The sequence below is a fragment of the Zeugodacus cucurbitae genome, chromosome 2 (genome assembly GCF_028554725.1).
Source record: "Zeugodacus cucurbitae isolate PBARC_wt_2022May chromosome 2, idZeuCucr1.2, whole genome shotgun sequence".
Taxonomy (NCBI): domain Eukaryota; kingdom Metazoa; phylum Arthropoda; class Insecta; order Diptera; family Tephritidae; genus Zeugodacus; species Zeugodacus cucurbitae.
This window is the reverse complement of record NC_071667.1, coordinates 22,171,493-22,194,415: the sequence shown is the minus strand read 5'-3', so window position 1 is coordinate 22,194,415 and position 22,923 is coordinate 22,171,493. Positions and strand designations below refer to the sequence as shown.

The 22,923-nt window shown below is 35.1% G+C and overlaps 3 protein-coding genes across 3 annotated transcripts in view; 1 reads left to right on the top strand and 2 right to left on the bottom strand.

Moving 5' to 3' along the window:
- LOC105215809 (uncharacterized) overlaps positions 1–10,129 on the bottom strand; it is a 38,342-nt gene extending 28,213 nt beyond the window's left edge. The window contains exon 1 of the mRNA XM_029042601.2: positions 9,975–10,129. Coding sequence (XP_028898434.1) covers positions 9,975–10,028 — 54 coding nt within the window. The 5' untranslated portion in view covers positions 10,029–10,129. The remainder of the gene's footprint in view (positions 1–9,974) is intronic.
- Positions 10,130–10,651: 522 nt separating this feature from the next.
- On the bottom strand, positions 10,652–12,633 carry LOC105215806 (putative SERF-like protein). Its single transcript, XM_011189929.3, has 3 exons — positions 12,472–12,633; positions 11,299–11,404; positions 10,652–11,235 (listed from the first exon to the last, which is right to left on the bottom strand). Exons 1-3 carry the CDS (start codon positions 12,476–12,478, stop codon positions 11,157–11,159), a joined length of 192 nt encoding a protein of 63 aa, XP_011188231.1. The 5' UTR covers positions 12,479–12,633; the 3' UTR covers positions 10,652–11,156.
- A 4,967-nt stretch (positions 12,634–17,600) lies between these two features.
- On the top strand, positions 17,601–22,440 carry LOC105215805 (phenoloxidase-activating factor 2). Its single transcript, XM_011189928.3, has 5 exons — positions 17,601–18,165; positions 20,836–20,996; positions 21,065–21,321; positions 21,409–21,838; positions 21,944–22,440. The coding sequence occupies exons 1-5, from the start codon at positions 17,973–17,975 to the stop codon at positions 22,103–22,105; spliced, it is 1,203 nt and encodes a 400-aa protein (XP_011188230.1). The 5' UTR covers positions 17,601–17,972; the 3' UTR covers positions 22,106–22,440.
- Positions 22,441–22,923: the final 483 nt, after the last annotated feature.

Here is a 22,923-nt window from a genome sequence, read left to right as displayed (position 1 = left end):
TGTGTTTGTGAGTAATGTGATTAAAATGAATGAAGAATGATCGAAACTTGCTTTTGAATGGTAAACGTGACTTGTACTAAAACTAATACAAGCAAGTGATTCAAGCTCTAAAATATGGTAACAATGTATGAAATACATAAATTACATATTAATTAACACTTTCGCTTACGGAGATGCGCTCAATGTAGTTATTGTACAGGGTGTACAGGAGTTACCTACTATAGTCGCATTACTGTCGATTCATTGTGTGATAGCTTATGTATTGTGACACAGGTGTTTATTAGACCACACAAATCAAATATACAGCTACTGTTGCTCATTGTTGTTGCTGTTGTTTAGTTGACTGGCGTTTGACTCGTGCCTTCCACTGGTGCCTGTTGATTGTCGTCGTTGTTATTGTTGTACGCTTGATTGACCGACCGACCATCCGTCCGCTGGGGGGTACAACGCACAGCTGACTATATGGCTACTTGGCGGGCTTGACTGGCTGGCTGCCTTTGTCATTTGCGTATTTAAATTAGACACCAACAAGCAGCAACAACAACACGTGTGACAAACAAACAGTCGCATACAAAGTTTCGTTTTAAAATATAAAAAATGGAAATAAAATACGAAAAATAACGCGCTCGCTTGTTTGTGTTGTTGTTTTTATTGTGTTTATATACTATGTGGTGTTACGTCGCGTTTTTTTTTTGTTGTTAATTAAGGTGGCGCCTCCTGCTTACAAGCGCTGTACGCCTGTTAACTCAATTTCCGAGCGATCGTTTATCACTTCGATTTCATCTGAGAGAAAAAATACAGTAAGTAAAAAACTGCCACACATCATACACTCAAATATTCACAATATACACATAGTAAATATGTACATATGTATCGCTTATTGTAAATAGAGAATTTGCACTTGAAAATGCTATTCGATGATCATTTATGCAATCGTCTGTGTGATGAGGCATGAAAATGCATACCAATTGGCATTGAGCGCATAACAAATGTTTGTATACATAAATACTGTCCTATAAGTATATATATATACATATGTATGTATCTACTTAGGTATGTAAAAAATTCATTAGAAATAAAAAATAAAATGCTTTAGGTTGCAGGCAATCAATAAAAAAGATGCTTTCTCTGTTATCGGCGCCTGTGAATTGCCGGATCTGTATCGATCTTTATCAGTGATCTGCAAGTCGCTGATTGCTGCTGGCAGTGTATTTGTTTACAAAGATCGTTATCTGCTGATCAAATTAAACGGTAGCAATACAAGTGTTATTGTTATTGTCACAGGAGGCACATTGAACATTTAAAATATCTATTTTTCGAAGACCAATCGCCTGACGAGCTACAATATTGCAACTTCAAGCATTTGTCTCGATAAAGCATAAATATTTGGAAAAATTCATTAAAATGATCGAAATGATAAGACAATTTACCAAATAAAATTATAATTTCAGGTCTCTCAGTTCGTCTGCCAGTATGTGTGACTGATAACTTGAGCATCAAATAAAACATATAAAAATATATAAAAACAAGTAAGGAAAGGCTAAGTTCGGGTGCAACCGAACATTTTATACTCTCGCAATTTATTGAAGAAATTTTAATAAGATAACACCCAAATTTACCTATAAATTCGGCACAAAGTTTAATAGAATAACGAAAATCGTCCTATATAGTGTATGAGGGCTGAGGTAATTCCTGAACCGATTTCATTCATTTTCACCAGCACTTAATTTCGCAAAGATATAGTATCTCACATATTAACCAATACATATATGTAGATTAAAGCTCACCGTATTTTTGAAAAACCTATAATTAGGTACATGGGAGCTAGGAGATGTTATTATCCGATTTTAATAATTTTTGGAACAGAGACACACTATTAGAAGAAAACAATTACCCCTGAATTAAATTGAGATATCTGAGAGATTTACCCATATTTTCGGTTAAAATTTATCCTTAGGCGCTGAGTTCAACATGTCCGATATCTAGGGTCTTGAAAAGTTTTAGTCCGTTTTCGACAATTGAAGCCAGAGATGATATGTACTATTTGTGTAAAGTTTTATTCCGCTATCTTCATTGGTTCCTTATGTATACATTATAAAGTGAAGGAATCAGATGGATTCAAAATTGAGTTATATGGGAAGTTGTCGTGGTTATGAACCGATTTCATCAATTTTTCACATGTGTCATCAGGGTGTCAAGAAAGTATTATATACCGAATTTCATTGAAATCGGTCGAGTAGTTCCTGAGATATGGTTTTTGACCCATAAGCGGGAGATGCCACGTCCATTTTTCATTTTGTAAAAAAATCTGAGTGCAGCTTCCTTCTGCTATTTCTTATGTAAAATTTAGTGTTTCTGACGTTTCTCGTTAATGAGTTAACCCACTTTTAGTCATTTTCAACCTAACCTTTGTATAGGAGGTGGGCGTGGTTATGATCCGATTTCTTTCTTTTTTGGACTGTATAAAGAAATGGCTAAAAGAAACGACTGCAGAAAGTTTGGCTTATATAGCTTTATTGGTTTGCGAGTTATATACAAAAAACCTATGTGGGGGCGGGGTCACGCCCACTTTTCCAAAAAAATTACATCCAAATGTGCCCCTCCCTAATGGGATCCTATGTTCCAAATTTCATTTTCATAACTTTATTTATGGCTTAGTTATGACACTGTATAGGTTTTCGGTTTCCACCATTTTGTGGGCGTGGCAGTGGACCGATTTTGCCCATTTTCGAAAGCAACCTCCTCAGGGTGCCAAGGAACATGTGTTACAAGTTTCATTAAGATATCTTAATTTTTACCCAAGTTATCGCTTGCACGGACAGACGGACAGACGGACGGACAGACATCCGGATTTCAAATCTCCTCGTCATCCTGATCATTTATGTATATATAACCCCATCTAACTCTTATATTTCTTGGTGACACAAACAACCGTTAGGTGAACAAAACTATTATACTCTGTGCAACAGGTTGCGAGAGTATAAAAATGGATATAACTTCGTTAAAATATATTGCATAGTAACATAAATTTAGGATTCATATAGAAGTCCCATATATGTAGGTACATTTGTACTTTCATATCAACTACAGACGGACAGCGTCTTTATATTTCACAAACTGTTAATGCTCATGATACCTAAATTCACAGTTTATAATTGAAAAAAAAAAGGATCTCAATCACACCTATTTCCCATAGAACGGCATTTCTATCTTATTGACCCTTTTTACTTAGCGATGTATGGAACAGAATAATTCAAAGTGTAGATTTGGGACTAAAGCTCATAAAATAGGTATATATCTTCTCAAAGCCTGCGTATTATAAATATACTTTAGAGCAGAAATTGTGTTTGCACTTTCTTAAAATTACCTAGATTCAAATAAAAAATGTATTCACAAAGAGACCTAAACTTAAGAGGTTATGTTAGGTTAAAAAAAGGTTAACCTACGCGGCAGGTTTCGCGATGGATCCTACTTGGACAACTGAAGGTCACAAATTTCATGAGGTGGCTAATATCTAATCCGGCAAGTTCGCATAGTTCTCCTAAAGTATGGCTACATGATGTTCCAACCACAGTCTTGCGAACTCTGGGCAGTGGAATCCTGTGAGTATTCCCACTTTTCCGTCGATTTCTTGGGCAAAATGATCTCGCAACACAGCAAATTTTAGTTGCTGACCAGCGCCTACCAAGTTCGGGAGAGGTTCAGTGCTAGAGCACAAGAGGACAACGGAGCCCCGACTTGTTCCTAGCATGATGAATTAACTTAAGAGCTTACATAACTCGATAAATTAAAAATATATTTCTTCTTTCAAATCTACCTAAGGATATTAAAATAAAATATAAGAATATTTTTATTATAACCAGATCGGGACCACATGCTGCACGCTTGGATACAAACGTTTAAACGCCTGTTTCTCAAAACTATTATCTCAATCAGTAAGACTTCAAATATGTACAGTATTTTTTACACAAAAAAATTGAACTGAATTTATGTGTCATTTTTTGCATACATTATTTGTTATCAGAATATTTAGATCATGTTCTATAACATGCTTAAGTCCATATGACTAATCTGTTTTTGTCTCGAGTTCCGTTAATTACAGCCCAATCACCTGCAGCATAAATAATTAAATATTTTTGGTTGATTTCACGGACAAATTTGAAAATAACTTAATTTTCGGATACTCTGGAGCACTGCAATCTCCTCAAGCTAGTGTTAAGTCTTTAAAACAAAGAAGCAAAAGTAGGGATCAGGAGGTGTAAGATCTCTATATAGACGCCTTTTACTGGGGACACTTCTTGATGTAAATTTTAACGAAGAAAACCGACCTAAGAAAGTCAAGCAGGTTGTCGTAGAAACCCCCGAATTCCCATAACTGTTACTTTGTTATCTTTTTAAATACAAGGTAGTATTCAAAGGGCGTTACTATTCGAATTTCATAAACATACATACATATGTATGTACGTATACTACTTTTTTGAGTTATTGTAATATTGAATACAATTCATTTGTTTATTTATTTTATTTTTGTTTAGCACTTACAGCTTCTTTATGTTTCTGCGCTCTTGGTTGAATTTGCGATTTTTCGTTGAGATTCTTTTCTAGTTTTCACAATTCACGAACGTTTTGTATTTTGTATTAGAATTGTTGTTATTTATAACATACAAATACACAAGAGCTATACTATTCAAGCACTTAGCTAATGCTAATTTATTTATTTCGTCGACAACTCGTTTGCACTGAACTTGAAAATACGAGTACTGTATACTGTGATTTTTCCCCCGCTTTGACTTCTAACCGATCTGTGTGTTTTATTTTTTGCGCTATTTGCCTTACATCAACAACATCTGCGCTAATATAGTCATCGGTCTCGACCTTCAACACCTCAGTTTTTATTTACGCAATTTATTTCGTACGAGCAATATTTCGAATATCAACAAACGCAACGGTTTTTTGAAATTCACTTCTCGAAATGCTAAACCGCTTTAGTACGCTATGTCCGTTCGTAACGTAATTCAATTCACGACTGAACGTTTTCAGCGTTCCGCTGGCAGCTGGCCCGTACGAGTAGCGAAACTTTTCAATTTGTTTATTATGTATTCAACTGTTTGCTAAAGCTTTGCATTGTTGTTATTGCCATTGCGTGTCAGACTGTCAGAGAGGCAGTCACTTAGTCGTCTAGTCAGTCGGTCAGTCGATTATTCAGTTGTTGCTACTGATCTCACGTCAATCTCGCAGATATAAACAAAACGCTTGTCAGCAGCAAAGATCTTTGCTCAACGCTACGAGGTTCTTGATACTCTCATCGCTCGCTACGATAGCTACAGTCGTTTGATATACTCGTAGTGACTTAACTAAACGTTTTCTATTAAATTGTTTCATATTAAATTTCTCTGAGAGGTTTTAACGGCAAATATATACGATAACTGTACATTGTAATAATTAAAAAGATATTTAGCACCGGGACATATAATTGTTTGTAATATTTATTATACTCTCGCAACAAAAGTTGCTATGAGAATATTATACATAGTTTTGTTCACATAGCGGTTGTTTGTAAGTCATAAAACTAAACGAGTTAGATATAGGGTTATATATATCAAAATATCATGGTGACGAGACGAGTCAAAATCCGAATGTCTGTCTGTCCGTCCGTCCGTCCGTCCGTGCAACGGATAACTTGAGTAAAAATTGAGATATCTTAGATATCTTAATGAAACTTGAAACACGGTCCTTGGGACCGTGAGAGGGTTGCTTTCGAAAATGGACAAAATCGGACCACTGCCACGCCCACAAAATGGCGAAAACCGAAAACACATAAAGAAGGAAGCCGCACTCCGATTTTTTTTACAAAATTGAAAATGGGCGTGGCATCGCCCACTTATGGGTCAAAAACTATACCTCAGGAACTACTCGACCGATTCGAATAAAATTCGGTATATATATTATTTTCTTGACACCCTGATGACACGTGTTGAAAATGGATAAAATCGGTTCACAACTACGACAACTTTCCATGTAACTCAATTTTGAACTCCATCTTATTCCTTTACTTTATAATATATACATAAGGAACCAATGAAGTTAGCGAAATAAAACTTTACAGAAATACTGTATATGATCTGTGACGTCACTTGTGAAAATCGGAATTTGTCGAAATCGGACTATAACTTTTGAAGGAAGGACTCGAATGTCGAATATGAAGAATTCAGTGCTTAAGGGTAATTTTTCACCGAAAATATATATCAGATACTTTAATTTAATTCAGAGGAAATATTTTTCTTCTAATAGTGTATCTCTGTACCAGAAATGGTTAAAATCGGGTCATAACTTCCCCTAGCTCTCATATACCTAATTATAGGATTTTCAAATTGGGTCAAATTGTGTGTTATCTTAATAAAAATATATCAATAAATTGCGAGAGTATAAAATGTTCGGTTGCACCCGAACTTAGCCTTTCCTTACTCCGGTACTATTCCAACTCAATTCAATATATAATGTGAAAAAGTAATTAAAACAAGTAAGGAAGGCAAAGTTCGGTTACAAACGAACATATTTTATATTTACGCAAATTATTTAATTAATTTCATTAAGATAACCCACATTTTGATTCATATATTCGACATAAAGCCCACTAGAATAACGAAAATCTTTATATATAGTATGCATATGAGAGCTGAGATAATTCCTGAATCGATTCCACTAATTTTCATCTCACATATTACCCGATATATACGTTATAAAGTCTTCCGGGAATTGAAAATATATTAGATAGGTATGTATGCATATGGGGGCTTGGAGAAGTTTTGACGCGATTTTAACTATTTTTAGCACAGGGGTACATTATTACAAAAAAAAATTAGAATTTCTATAAAATATATATAAGGAGATTTATCTGGGGTCTTGAAAAATTATAATTCGATTTCAACAATTTTATTTTTGTTTCAGTTTTTTTTTTAAACCAAACGAATCAGATTGAAATCAAAATTGTATTATATGGGAAGTAAACGTGATTGTTAACCCATTTTCAATCCATACGATCAGAATGTCAAGAAATTATTATGTACAGAATTTGGTTAAAATTAGTCGAGTAGTTTCTGAAATATGGTTTTCGACCCAGAGATGGTACCAAGTCCGTTGTTCTTTTTTTATACCATTCTGAATGTAGAGAGTACAGAAACTCTTCATAATAAAATTTAGAGTCGTTTTTTCTCAACGGAGTATGGACAGTTAAGATTATATCTATTATCTGAGCTTAATATTCTTCTTGGTAGTTCTTAATCTCAACAATTCAAATCTTAGACTAACACTTGCCAGAGTCTACATGGCGACAAGTCAATTCAATAGCACTCAACAAACAATATTCACAGCTGCAACGAGCCATTTGTCTCTTTAAGAGTGGACAACAGTCAATGTTCGTTAGAGATTTTACATCAAGCTCTTACAAATAGGTCTGCTGCATTCTACACCGTGTGCCGCATGCGACATACATTCCCTTTCTTGGCTTTCTCAGTTATGGCATAATTATTTATACTAATATTGTTTGTTGTTGTTGCTGTTGTTAACTACCATTTTTGGTCAATGGACTTTTAGCATGCCACATTGTGGGTCGTTGCAGCGCGCTAGATAAATTGAACTTTTCATTTGCAACAGTTGCTGTTGTTATTGGCTGCGTTTTCGTGTGATTGTCAACTGTTGAGTTATCAGCGCAAATGTATGTATGTACGTTTGTGTGATCATTGGAAATAATGCGGAAATTGTGTTGTTTCGTTTAGATTGACCAAATCGGCGGTGGGCAAACAGGCAGCGCGCCAATATAGAAATAACAACAACAAATCAACAAGGTGTAAGATAAAGGAATAGACGACAGCCATCAATAGCCGCCTAACCATTTAAGCCAACACGTTAACGATGCTGGAATTACATACATTCGATTGCGACTGATTTGCTGCCATGCGGTTGGAGCAATAGACACCGTTTCGGTTGGTTCTGTCGTGCCGTACCAACAAATGTGGGGTTTCTCTGCAGCAATGCGGTTTGCTGGCAGCAACAGCAGGATGTCGTGGGTCGTTGGCGATGTCATTCACAGCTACTTTCTTTATTTTTCGCGGTTGTTATTGTATTTCAATATGTTGCTTACCAAATGTTATTGCTTGTTATTGTTGTTGTTTGTGGTATATTTGTATGTGAGTGTGTTTTTATCACCCATTGCAAAATGTTGCACGAGGGTATTTTAATTTTGTTCATCTAAAGTTGGCAGTAAGGTATATTTGGTTTGCAATTGTAGGTCAGGTTAGTTTATTTCACACATCGGTAAAGTTCACCGTTAAAGAAAAATGTGTTCAAATGGAGAAAAAAAGTGATATAACAAGTAAGGAAGGACTAAGTTCGGGTGTAACCGAACATTTTATACTCTCGCAATTTATTTATTTAACTTTATTAATATTATATAATACACAATTCGACCCACATATTCGTCATTTATTGTATAAAGTCCATTGAAAGTTGGAAACCCTAATATTCGGTTAGAAGCACCGAGGTCCTCATGTTCGATATATGGGGTCTTGAAAACCTATGGTCCGATTTCGGCGATTTTTAGCATGGGGCTGCCACACTATAAACATAGTATTTGTGCAAAATTCTGCATCGATATCTTCACTAGTGCTTACTTTATATATTGTAAAGTAAACGACTCTAGAAAGTTTCCTTGATATAGCTTTAGTAGTTTGCGAGATATGTACAAAAAACCTATTTGGGGGCGGGGCCACGCCCACTTCTCCAAAAAATTACATCCAAATATGCCCCTTCATAGTGCGATCCTTCATACCAAATTTTACTTCCATAGCTTAGTTATGGCACTTTAAGTGTTTTCGGTTTTCGCCATTTTGTGGGCGTGGCAGTGGTCCGATTACGCCAATTTTCGAACTTAACCTTCTTATGGTGCCAAGAAATACGTCTTCCAAGTTTCCAAGTTTCATCAAGATATCTAATTTTTTACTCAAGTTACAGCTTGCACGGACGGACGGACAGACAGACATCCGGATTTGAACTTTTCTCGTCACCCTGATCATTTTGATATATGTAACCCTATATCTAACTCGTTTAGTTTTAGGACTTACAACCAACCGTTATGTCGACAAAACTATAATACTCTCGTAGCAACTTTGTTGCGATAGTGAATTGAACTCTAAAACAGCAGAATCCTTCTTCTATATCGATAGGATTGGTGTTTACACAATAGATCGGTACGAAGCCCATCGAGACAGAACTTGGTTTATATCCGACTGGTAATATCAGCTCGTCAACAGTCGTCAAATTTATTTGGTTAACGTTTTCAGCCTCTATAACAACAACCGAATGGGATATCTGTTCCGAAGACGGAACGGATTCGTACTTCTATCTGTCATGAATTGTTAACACGGCACCATTCCTCAAAGTTACTAATTTAGTTTCTGTTGCTAAAATAATGACCATAACCGTATGGGATTACTGTCCGGTCAAACCGACGTTGGTTTGCTTGCTCGTGCCAGAGGAATGGCAGCAAATCTTCAGGACCGGTTTAATTTTCCGGTGTCAAATTGAGTTTGAATTAAGTTGGTTATCATGGATCATGAATCCCTATAGTATAAGAAATAGTGTTCTTGTAGGAAAAAAACCATTTCCAGAACAACCGGAAATGAGGTTGCGTTCTTTATAGTACGAATATGCGGACTGTGGAACAGTAAAGATGCCCCAGTGGTGATTTAAGTTTTCTAATTATTAACCCAACAGACGATTTCACTGTAATTGGGATGGATTTAGCTTGTCATTTCAGAAAAAAAAATGCAAAAATAATAATTGCTGTTACTAAATTGAATGTCCACAATTCTTCAAAAAGATATGCCTAAAATTATGCAATGTTTTTACTTTAGTTCTGTATTGAAGGGTCGACAAAAAAGCATGAACCCATAAATTTTAGACTCAAAAATTCTTACCTTCAAATATTGGTCATGAATGATGGAAAATTGTAATATGTGGCACCTGGCCATGCACTTTTCTTTAATCTTGTAATTTGTCAGTACCGCATGCTATCGAAGTTCCGACTGAGTTCATTGGTTTTTCGCAGGGCATAATAAAAAAATTCAAAACTCTACACCAAATATTTCAGATATTTTGATTTTTCATAAAATCTGCAACAAACAGAAAATCTTACGATGGTAAATAAGAAATTTAACAACAAAAAAATTTAACAAAATGCTATCGTCACACGTACATATATGAAGATGACCATTCACAGTCCGATTTACTTAACGTTCACTGACTTTTATCCGCCCTAAGACTATAAAAACAATTCCCCAAAAGCATTAGAAGAATGTGTTTTGCCGCTACAACAACAACAGTTCTAATTTAGCTCATGTTTAGCATATTTATTTTTATTAAATTTTTTGTGTTGCATAATATCGCCTTAAAATACTAAGTAACTAATTTCTAATTGAATTCTTTAATTTCTCTCTCTTTTACTCCCTTGTTTATGGTCTGTTTTTCATATTGCAATTGTTTGTGGTGTTATGTTCTCATAATGCTAGTTATAGATTCCCTTTGCAACTTAAGTCATTATCTAAATTTGTTTTCGTTTTCTGTTTCTTTTCTTCAAAATTGTAATAGGTATAACTCTGAATTTTCAATTTTTGTTTTATTCCATCTTAAATATTAAAATTTAGTCAGGTAAAAATAATTAACGTCAATCATCATCAACATTAGAGAAAATATATAACGGGGAAACTTACTGGTAAATGTAAAAAAAAAAAATTAAATGATATATGGTGTCTACATGTGTGAATAAGTATGGGAAAGTGAATTTTGTTTACGCAGCTCCAGGCATCAGCAATTAATGTTTTGACATTTCTGTACAGGAATTTTTTCATTTATAATTTGCTAAGTTATTTTTAGACTGCTCCTTGCTGCGTTTTACGGCGCTAATAATTTAGTTGTTTAAGATTCGTGTTTTATGTTTTCTTTACTTTACAGCATTCCTTCACTCATTCCTTCAACCAGTTAGAATTGCGAGCCAGAACACTATAGCGGCAGAATATCTGAAGATTTTGTAGTTGGTGCATCTTTTGACAGTTGCTAACTTAAATGCCAGCTATTGGTTGGATTGCTACGGTTTATTTAGATTATTTAACTTTTCCGGCTGCGGCTGCAGCAGCATCTTCTTCTTTCTTTTTCTGTTTTTCCCGCATCAACTCAGCATCTCTGTTGTATTAAAAAATTATTTTAATATTTAAAATACATGAGATACAAAAAAGTGATAAATACCTTGCTTTTCGTTGTTCAACCGTTAAATTATCATTTCGTTTGCCCTTACTCAGTTCTTGGTTTTTTTTCTGGGCCTTTTGGCGGGCAAGATCTCTTTGATTTCCACCTGAAATTTATAGAAATGTTTGATTAAATCAAAATTCTGTGTTCCTGTAGCACACTTTTTAAGGCACGATAAATACTTTGCTTGCAAAAAAAACATACTAAAATTTTGTGTAAATATCTTTAAGAAAGTCTTATGATACCACGTGTCATGACGACTTAATATATAAACTTATTTGTAATACAATATTTCAATTCCTAATGTAAATATAAGTCTCATTATTTTTCGGGATTCATTTTGCTATCAATCACATTATCAGTATATTTACGATGGATATCAAGTTCTTTTAAACTCTTTGAAATAACGTGATTTAAGTTTCTAGAAATAATTCTCATTTACATACGTATAAATTTGTGATTTATGCAAAAATTTAAACAAATTTTCTTTGTTGTATTCTTCCTCAACTATTATTCAGCCTAACGAGTTAATGTTTATACCGGTTTTATGCGTATATAATATGTATATTAATACACACATAAGCATGAAGTCACACATTTTGTTATTGACAAAAAGGGAATAACATTGAAGACTGCCACATATAACAAATTCTATATATATATATATATATATATATATATATATATATGTAGGAAATGTCATTTGATAACAATTTTACTACAAATACATGAAGTAATGCATTGAATAGCTTCCGTAATGACTGCACGACAGGTATTCACGAAAATAATACCAGGTTATTTATACAGTTGCTTTCCGAGTCGAAGATATTAACTATTTGAACCAAATAAATAATATTTAAACAATGAGCACACATGGAAAGCTCCAATTATTATGTGTATGTACATTTCCACATGCAAGTTTATAACTATGTAGTTGAACCTTTTGGTCTATTTGTATTTTAATGCATTTTTGTTAGGCAACATTATTTAAATTTCATAAATTATCACTTGTACATTTCCTTTTAAAAATCGTATATGTATTGTTTTGCCGACTCAATAAAATTTTTATAATACGCCAACTTTAGATCTCAACGAGCACATCCATCTCAAAATATTTAATTTGTAAAGCGGTAAAAATACAATTAAAACACTTTGTGCAGATTTAAAACTTACGTGTCATGATTGGTGTGTTAAAGTAAAGTTTCCAGCAAATTTATTTACAATATTAAGACTTTATCCGTGGCCGAAGCGCCTGTCGAAAAATTTTCACTTCAATCGTTCTCGATTGTTCTATTAATTTTATTGTGAGCTAATTCGTTAAGGCAACTCGTTACCTATGCTCAACGCACTCGTTTGTTTTGTCTGCTGAATCGTTCATATTTTTGTTATTTTGCTATACACACAGGGTTGCATTCAACTTTTGTTATTACTGTGAAATTGTAGGTGTCGCCAAGAGTAAGTATGCTGAGCGATGTCAGAATACAAATAATTTAAATATCAAAAATGTCACATACATATATTATTTAAACTATAATAATAAATCATGTTCTTTAAATAATACTTTTCAAATGATATGCTGTTAAATGAAGTATGTATCAACTCTATTACAGTTAAGTATGTAGAATTCCTCCTTTTTGCCTGCTGGAAGTTTAACGACAGATATATGACTCTTGTCAATTTTTGAGATCACTCTGCCACCCGTTCGTTAGGATTTTTTTTATTTTGTGCAATCTGTTGTAACCGTCACTGGAATCTAAAACCCATAAGCTGGTTTTACAGGAACAACCAGTTCAAGACGTAGGTCCAGGTACTTCTATATAGCTCTATTAGTTAACCACGATATTTATAATTTCTGTTTTGGTGTTTTATTGATTACATGGATTTGTTAATATCTCCACAGTCAATACTAGGTTGAGATATCAATAACTTTCAGAATCATTCATCATGATAATCACATTATATGGTACAGAATCAATGGAACGGAATGAGCCGAAGATAGGTGAAATGGTTTACAATTACAAATCACCTACACTTTATAAACAGTATTACGCCCTGTGCCTGTAGTATGTAAAATATTTGAAAGTCCATTTAAGTAATTCCAGGCTTGTTTAGTAATTATTATTATTTAAATGTTACCGTACTATGCTATGTTGACTCACTCACTTCCTCACAGAGCATGTTCCATTTGTTGGGACCTGACTTGTTAATCAATTGTTTAACATTGCAACTATTATAAAATTCAGTATGTATGTACATATGCATGTATGTGTGTATGCGCATGAGAAATATAAATGAATAAACAAATATTTACTCTAAATAATATACATATTTATATTCTGTAGTTATGTGTATTGACTTACGAGAGCTGCTCGATAATATGGCAATTAAAGCCCCTTCTTACCACCCAATATCGATTTTAAACGAATTGAAAGATTTCACTATTATCAATATTACAGACATGATTTATTTGCGGACTATATATAGAAATATAATTAATGATTTTGTTATTAAATTCTCATTTGGGGTTTTGGTAGAACTAACCGAAATTAGCGGGTATAGTTTCTGAGCTTTTGTGGATCGCAGTGATGGAAGTGCACGTATAGTTTTCGTTTGCAGTTTTGGGTCTTTCATCCGTGATTGTACCAAGATCATTCATCGAATTGTGCAAGAGGTATATATAAATTGCTAAATGTAATGTGCAAGAAAGGGATGAACGATCACACGTACACAAGAGTTTCGGGTACTTTTGTCAATTCGCCCTTAAGAATCGCATAGAAACTTTCATTGAAAGTGCTAGTACCGCTCCCTGGCTTTTCACTGAAGAATTCGCCGGTACCTGTCTTGCAGGGTAGTTGACAAAAATAAAAAACTATCGATATTGATCCTATATGATAGCGGGGATAAATTTATCGATAATGTTATTATTTATCGATATTCCAGTTTCATGAACTGGAACCCTTATGTGCTGAACACATAGAAGACGACAAGCGACGAGCGACATCTGTCAAATATTAAAATACACGCGTTCTTATGGGCACAGATTTTTTGACAACAGCACGACTACGCGACAACAGGCTTGTAGTGGTCGTTGTTGCCAAATTAGAAATGTTTTTAATTTTGCCGACGACAATGGCCGCTGTAGAGCTGCACTAACATGTGAAATGAAAATTATTCAAAGTTCTCACAAGTATGACGTTATTTTGCCAGCAGAAACGTAAAATAGCTTTGATATATCATTTATAATAAGAATCGATTATTTAAAATAAATAAATCGACCATTTTTACATTTTTTGCGTAAATAATTTCACTTTAAACTAAATATGTAAATTTTATTGAAGTGAAAGATGTTAGTACGGCCACAATGAAATTGCTGTTTGATATGTCGCTGCCGTCTTCAAAATGTACAAGACGCTGGCTTCAAAGCGACATTTGTGATTAGCCGTCGCTACGTCGTGTCGTGTCGTCGTCTTTGTGTTCAGCACTTTAGGTTACACCTCTATACCAGTCTTTTTAGTACTCTACAGTCTTTTATACTCTTGCAACGTGTTCCACAGAGTATTATAGTTTTGCTCACATAACGGTTGTTTGTTTCACGTACTACCAAAAAAGTTAGATACATATAGGGCTATATTTTGTATATGTATCAGAATGATGATGATGCTGAGTAGAGTTGAAATGTCTGTCCGTCCGTCTGTCCGTGCAAGCGATAATTTGAGTAAAAATTAAGATATCTTCATGAAACTTGGCACCATGAGAATGTTGGTAATGCAAATGAGCGAAATCGGTCAATTGCCACGCCCAACCGAAAACCGAAAACATATAAATTGTCATAACTCAACCATAAAAAAGTTTTGAAATTTAAATTTGGTACAAATGATCGCACTAGGAAGGGTCATATTTAGATATAATTTTTTTGGGACAGAGGTCGTGGCCATTAAAACTTAAATTTCATGGTGAAGACGGCGCAGAAGGGCTGCACTCAAATTTCTATACAAAGTTTTAAATGGGCGTTGTTCCGTCCACTTATGGGTCAAAAGCCATATTTCGATCAATTTCAACGAAATTCGGTTCGTAATATTTCCTTGGCATTCCAATAGCACAGTTTGTAAATGGAACCAAACTTTGCACAAATATTGCGTTTCTAGTGTGACAACACCCATCTTAAAATCACCGAAATCGGACTATAACATTTCAAGACCCAGATACCGAAGTAGCTAGTGTTTGTGATCTATTTTTTACCGAAAATATACTTAAATCACTCAGATATTATAAAAAAATTGAAAGGAGATCTGTTTTTTCTACTAGTGTACCTCTGTGCCATAATTGTATACCTAATATATGGATTTTTAAACTTATGGTGGACTTTATACGTATATATCGGCTGATATGTGAGATATCTTAACTGAAAATGAAGTAAATGTATTATATTTATTATACGGTAGCTTGGTGGCAAAAGTAGTTGAAATCGCAAAGCCCCCATATAAATACTACACATATAATATAATGATTTTCGATATTCTATTGGACATTATGCTGAATATATGGGTCGTAATGCGTGTTAGTTAAATAACAATAAAAAAATAACTTGCGAGAGTATAAAATGTTCAGTTACACCCGAACTTAACACTTCCTTACTTGTTTAGCTGAAATTTTTTTCATTTTATAGGGTAATGATAGAACGAATTTCAGACGAGAACCTCGCAAAAAAAAAATTTTAATTTATATTCATTCGTCATGGAGTTACCTAAATTGTCATACCTCTGAGAGTAAATAGTTTGATTAAAGAAAGAGAAGTTTATTTAAAATAAAACGCAGAAAATGGTCCGTCGTAGCAAGTCTGACTTGACGACAATCTAATGGAGTCTACTCGGTCACAAAATGTTCGTTCCAATAAAGCCATGGTTGAAGAAATATGTGTACTTTGATAGCTGGTTTGACTGTTATACCTCCAGGAAATTCAATATCTCTATAATAGCACCCTAAATGTAAAAAGATGATATGTGCATAAAGAAAATCGGAAATAAATAAATATTAATCAACGAATATGTATGAGCGCGAACCGATAAGTACATCGCCTACCACGAAGAATAACGTGACAGAAGTTAAAAGCTCTCACTTCGTTTCTTGTTCGTGAATTATTGGCCAAAAACAATACTGTAACGATGCTCCGTTATTTTTAGAACACACTTTCTAGATAGATGTCATGGAATAGTCGAAACTATAGACTTCACCCGGTGAACTCGTTCCGAAAAAAGCAAAGTTTGTCCTATCAGTCGAAAAGGTTAAGAGCAACTTTTTCTTGAATTCACTAAGTGGAATTTACATCGTCTAGTTGTGAAGGACAAAACGATCACAGGGCTCTACCATGGCGAATTATTGGGTCGACGAATGGCAACCGGTCATCGCAGTGTCAAGTGCATCGACCTAAAAGCAAGTGATGTTGAGAAGTAAACTGCGATTATGTTTGCCGACCTTTGCCAAAATTATATACATATATTTGTCTGCTAAGTGTTATTGAACCGCCCTTGTACGAGTATATATCGACAAATACAATTCACTATATGCGCATGCGCTGTGACCATTTTTTTCTCCGCATTCTAAACATCAGTCACTACTCATATACATGCACATATCTATGCATGTCAATCAAATCATGAACTAACAAATCATTTTTCGCGCTGCTGTTGACTTAACTGTCACCGCTGCTGTTGTTCGCTGCTCGCTGCAACCCATTAAGCTGTTATAATCGAATTATTTGCGCTAACAGTAATTTAACATGTCACACAAGCGCCGTTTTTTTAATGTTGATTGCAGCTCGTTCATACGACTACTTTTTTACACTTTCCATTACATTTTTACAAAGCCAAATTACTCGCTAGCCGTCAATGCACATGTGGCTGCTACATGCTCGAACACATGCGCCACCAATCACTACCAATGAATTAAAAGCCTACCAGTGCCAACAAAAAAAAAACGTCAATAGTAAAAAATTGAAAAGCAACAAAAAGCGTGTCATTTTGCCTTTGAGCGCCTGGAAAACCCATCAGCATGCGCTTAATGAAATTTTATTTCTATTTTCATTGCCTTTTGCCTTGGATTTGTGTGAATATGTGCATACATATACATATACGAGTATGTGTCATCAGTGGGGAGGATCGACCGATCAAACGACCCTGTGTCTGGTTTGTATTGAACATTATTTCATCGGTGTCATTTTTCGTTGCCTGACTGAGCAAATTATCCAGCAGCGTGCAGCAATGAGCATTTCCACGAATTGTTTTTCCCCAAACACTCATTTGCTATTGTTATTGTGGTTTTATTTATGTGGGTGTATTTGTTTTTAATTTTTTTATTGTCAACTTTTTTTGTCCACTCACATTAGTCGCTCCAGATTGAAAAGAATAATTCATATAAAATTAAAATGTTTCAAATTATGGCGAGCAGTTGACGAACGCGACTTGTCGAGTGGATTACTTTAGTGGCGGTTGAATAAGCGTGCAAAATTTCTAGTGATTTCAAACAGTATTGGTGGTGCACACACGCGATAGCGCAACTGTGAAATAGCAAAAGCACTCACACACAAAGCTATATAGTTGCTGTTTGCTGAACAAAGGACCTTCCCACGACGGATAGTTACATACGTTCATATTCACAATTTCAATTGACGCGAAAAAATGCAATCTCACTTCAGCGAATTCGTTTTTAGTTGTCTGCTGTGCTTGGTGGCGCTTTTGTCGGATTATATTCATGGCGCGCATGGTTTATCCACCGTTGATACGGTACGTCGCGCTGCAGGATTTACATTTAGCTCGGTTAATGGCAGCAGCACTGGCGATGGCAGCAATACTGTCGCTTCGCCGGCAACAGGTGATACGCAATTTCAAACGCTTATGCAGTTGGGTTATATAAAAGCTTTGTGACAATATTCAAATCATAAAAATATACAACAACACCAAAATGAGTGAATTCGTTTAATGAAATATACTTGCTTATAGTGAGTTTTATTTAATAGAATTAAATTAGTAGGCAGTCCGATTGATTTTATTTTTCAAAATCGTTGCCACCAAGGATGCGAGGTGTACTTAAAAAAATAACGGGAATTTTCGTTTTTTGAAAATTGTTCATTCATTCGTCTACATTCGCCGTCTTTAACACTAAACTTACCGATATATTTTATATGCATATCTATCTCTATCGATTGCGGTCAAATAACCGCTTTTAAAATAAAAATCATAGTCTTTTCCAATTTATGGTAATTAATACAGAATTTAGATAAACAATATACACAAAATAATTATCATATAATAATTAATAATTATTTTTTTAAGTCTCAAAAGCGGTCCTTTGACCGTTCTGGTAGGTTTAGTGTTAAAAAAGTTCGCATTCGATATTATGTACTTAATTCAGCGCTTATTCCAAACGTAGAAACACTTTTCAAATTGATTTTAAGGATAATATTTGGCTCTTTCAGCGATTTCATGTATGCTTGTAAAACGACGGCTCCTTAAGGTTCTCTTTATTTTTGATAATATGAAAAATTCACACGGAGCCATGTGTGGAGCATCGCTACAGTATTGTTTTAGACAAATAATACAAGAACAGGCAATATAGTATGAGCTTTTAACAAACGAAAATCTCGAATTTCAAAAGAATACGTCATATTTCAGGGACACATATAGGTTAGGTTACTCTTGTAGGCTATAAAGCCACACATAGACCAGTTTTGGTGCTTTGCGATACCAAGCATATATATCAACATAATAAAAAATTTGACAATTGTACTTTTCGTATCTGTGAAGTTTTAAAATTTCCGTTATTTCACATTACATTACTTGAACATTACTCCTTTTGATGTTTAAAGGTTTATGTTCCTCCAAAATTATGGTATTCTTCGCCTTCAGTCAAGAGCTGTAAATGAATTTGGAATTGGTCTTTTAACTGAAAGTATTAGGTTCGTAAATATTCCAAAAATGTTAATTGTTCCGGTCTAAGACAACCAGATTTTAACCTAAAACAAGTAAGGAAAGGCTAAGTTCGGTGTAACCGAACATTTTATACTCTCGCAATTTATTGATGTAATTTTATAAAGATAACACAATTCGACCCATATATTCTGATTAAAGTTCAATAGAATAACGGAAATCATCATAAATAGGATGTGGGGATTGAGGTAATTTCTGAACCGTTTACACCACCAAGATATAATATATCTAAGACTATACGTCCACTTAATTTTATATTATCTATAATTAGGTATATGAGATCTGGGGGAAGTTATGACCCGATTTTAACCACATTTGGTACATAGACAAAATGTGATAAGAAAAAAATTCAGAGGAAGTGAATTACATTAAAATATCTGAGAGATTTACCCATATTTTCGGTGAAAAATTATTCTTAGGCACCGATGAGATATGGTTTTTGATCCATAAGTGGGCGACGCCACGCCCATTTTACATTTTGTGAAAAAGTCTGAGTGCAGCTTCCATCTTCCATTTCTTATGTGAAATTTAGTGTTTCTGACGTTTTTCGTTATTGAGTCAACCCACTTCTAGTAGTTTTCAACCTAACCTTTGTATGGGAGGTGGGCGTGATTATTATCCGATTTCTTTCATTTTTGGACTGTATAAGGAAATGGCTAAAAGAAACGACTAATGGAACGTGGCAGTGGACCGATTTTGCCCATTTTCGAAAGCAGGGGTGCAAGGAATATGAGTTCCAAGTTTCATTAAGATATCTTAATTTTTACTCAAGTTATCGCTTGCAGGGACAGACGGACAGACAGACGGACGGACAGACGGACGGACAGACATCCGGATTTCAAATCCACTAGTCATACTGATCATTTATATATATATATAACCCCATATCTAACTCTTTTATTTCTGGGTGACACAAACAACCGTTATGTGAACAAAACTATAATACTCTGTGCAACATGTTGCGAGAGTATAAAAATAGTACAATTTTGTAAATGAGGGAAAAACATCAACAAAATTAGAGACAAAAAGAAAAAAGAGAATTTATAGAGTTTTGAGTAAAATTGCAACGAAGCACAGGTGAAAAAACTTAATAGTAGCGTCGAGATGGATTATATATTATATATTATAATATAATAAGAATAATAAAATAAATGCCGTATAAGGCTAGTTCTAATAAAAATTATGAATATATTTCTATTAGAGAAGCAAACGTTACTTTTTAATTTCCGATTCCATCTGACGAACTTAGTACTAGCTGAAAAAGCTCGTAGAAGTAATAGTTTAGGCGGAAATATGTCCGTTATGTGAAAATATCTCTTGCCTTATATAATAACCGTTATTCTGAGTATAATGTAGATTTGTTTCACTTCAGACCCCATAAGCGTCCCCATCCTATCGCCCATAAGTGGGAACTCTGTTAATCTCGACTTCACTTCTTATTTTAGAGTTTTATAACGGTATTGTTAAGGGTGCTATTTATTAGAATTAGGCTCCAATAAGTGAAGTTCAAAATCATGTTATTATATAAATTTCTTTTACTCCGCTCATCTAACAGTTTTAACTCGACAACTAATAGTTGGCACCACACCGCCTTTTACTGTCTCACCTATTGCATCATCATATTGTATTTGTGTGCCGCCAGGCTCTTGCCCCAATCCCTTACCAACAGCACCGACGGATGGCAGTGGGCAAATCGACATACGCATCGTGAACAATGTGAGTGTGCAATATAGAGTAACGAGTATGACGAAATGAGATAAACCGTGATTTTTTCAATTTATTAGCCAGCCGTTACGACCACATTGGCACCACCCTCTTGCAATTACGGACTTCAGCTTTGCTGTCAGGCGGGCTCGTACCAATGCGGACGTCGTTATCCGCCACCGCCCGGAAGCACCGCAGCTGGTGCAGGTCAAGCGCAATTCGGCGAATATCCATGGGTGGCGGCATTGCTCACCACAGCCGAAGTATATTTGGGTGCAGGAGCACTAATCACGCCGCAGCATGTGCTCACAGCCGCACATAAAGTTTATAATATTGCGTAAGGCAAACGCGTACTTCCGTTTTTTATGTTGGTTACTTTGATTTGTATCTTTTTCATGTTTTTTGTTTCTTCCTTGCCGCACAGCACGTCCTCTTTCAAGGTGCGCGTTGGCGAATGGGATGCAGCGAGCACCTCCGAGCCGATACCCGCACAGGATCTTGCCATCGCCAGCGTTTTCATTCATCCGAATTTCAATCCGACCAATTTGCAAAATGATGTCGCTATCATACGACTCTCCTCGGCCGTTTCGCTGATGACCAAATCCACAGTGGGTACTGTCTGCTTGCCAACCACAACATTTGTGGGTCAAACCTGTTATGTGGCCGGTTGGGGTAAAAATGATTTTGGACCTACCGGCGCTTATCAGGCCATACAGCGCGAAGTCGATGTGCCGCTCATTACGAATGCAGCTTGTCAAACGATGCTGCGAGCCACGCGTCTCGGACAAACTTTTCAACTGAATAACAGTAGTTTCATTTGTGCCGGCGGTCAAGCGGGCAAGGATGCGTGTACGGTGAGTAAAGTGTGCAGAGGTTGGAACAAAACGAAGCGAGCGAAGTTTTTGCAGCACGTAATGCACTTAATTATACTCACATCTCTCTTTCTCGTCTCCGCACAGGGCGATGGTGGAGCACCGCTGGTTTGTCAGACGAACAATATGTGGTATGTGGTCGGCATGGTGGCTTGGGGTATTGGCTGCGGTCAAGGTGGGGTGCCCGGTGTTTATGTGAATGTGGCAACATATTTGGCGTGGATTCAGACCGTGTTAGCTTCTTCGTAAATTGTGACCAAATACCATTATGATTGGTATTGCAAAGCGTATGAAATAAATCTTTATGTCTAAGCTCGCTTATTTAATTACACTATCATGTGACTTCTAACGCTAATTGTGCAATTCGTAAAATAAATATTTATTTAGGGTTACTCAACTCTTGATTTATTAAAGTAAAATTTAGATAAATTTTAAATAAATTTGATAAGGTTAAACCCATTCTCCGACCGATTTGGAATTTTTCTCTGTGTTTCTGAATAATCTTTTGTGCTTTCAAAAAATGTTGGCGTTAAACTGACGGATACAGCGCACGCTCGAAAACATGAGCACTCTAAAACTTGAATACCCAGAAACGTGAACACAATTTTTTGTGCATTGACTATACTTAAACTTGCACAAGGCACGAAATGAACAATAAACTTTTCAATATTTTAGTGAATTTTGTATCGATCTTAAATAATTCCGAACTTAAGGAATCCAAGTTAATTTCAGTTTGATTTTCTAATGAATGTTGCTAAATCCATGATTTATGACATTAAACGAAAAGACAATGGTTTTAAAAATTCGTAAACGACACATTTTCTGATTTCATTGTTGAAAGAAAAAGCCAAAAACTTGCATTAAAAATTGAAGGAAACCGAAACTGATGTTTACGTTAGTCATGGATGGCTTCAAAATTTCAAAAAACTGTCTCAAAGACACCGAACAAAATTAGATCAAATGAAACATTTGAAATTTTGAACAAAGCGGTATAGTGGGATAGTTATGAAGCAGTCGATCAAAACAAAAATTACTTTTCCTATCATATCCCTTAAGTAAAAAATAAG

Bases quoted from the DNA above. Each gene is read 5' to 3' on its own strand.
- LOC105215806 (XM_011189929.3), bottom strand. The intron at 11,236-11,298 runs GTATTTATCACT...TTAATACAACAG, and splicing joins GTTGAACAACGAAAAGCAAG to AGATGCTGAGTTGATGCGGG.
- LOC105215805 (XM_011189928.3), top strand. From the start codon at position 17,973: ATGCAATCTCACTTCAGCGAATTCGTTTTTAGTTGTCTGCTGTGCTTG. The intron at 20,997-21,064 runs GTGAGTGTGCAA...TCAATTTATTAG, and splicing joins ACATACGCATCGTGAACAAT to CCAGCCGTTACGACCACATT. The intron at 21,839-21,943 runs GTGAGTAAAGTG...GTCTCCGCACAG, and splicing joins CGGGCAAGGATGCGTGTACG to GGCGATGGTGGAGCACCGCT.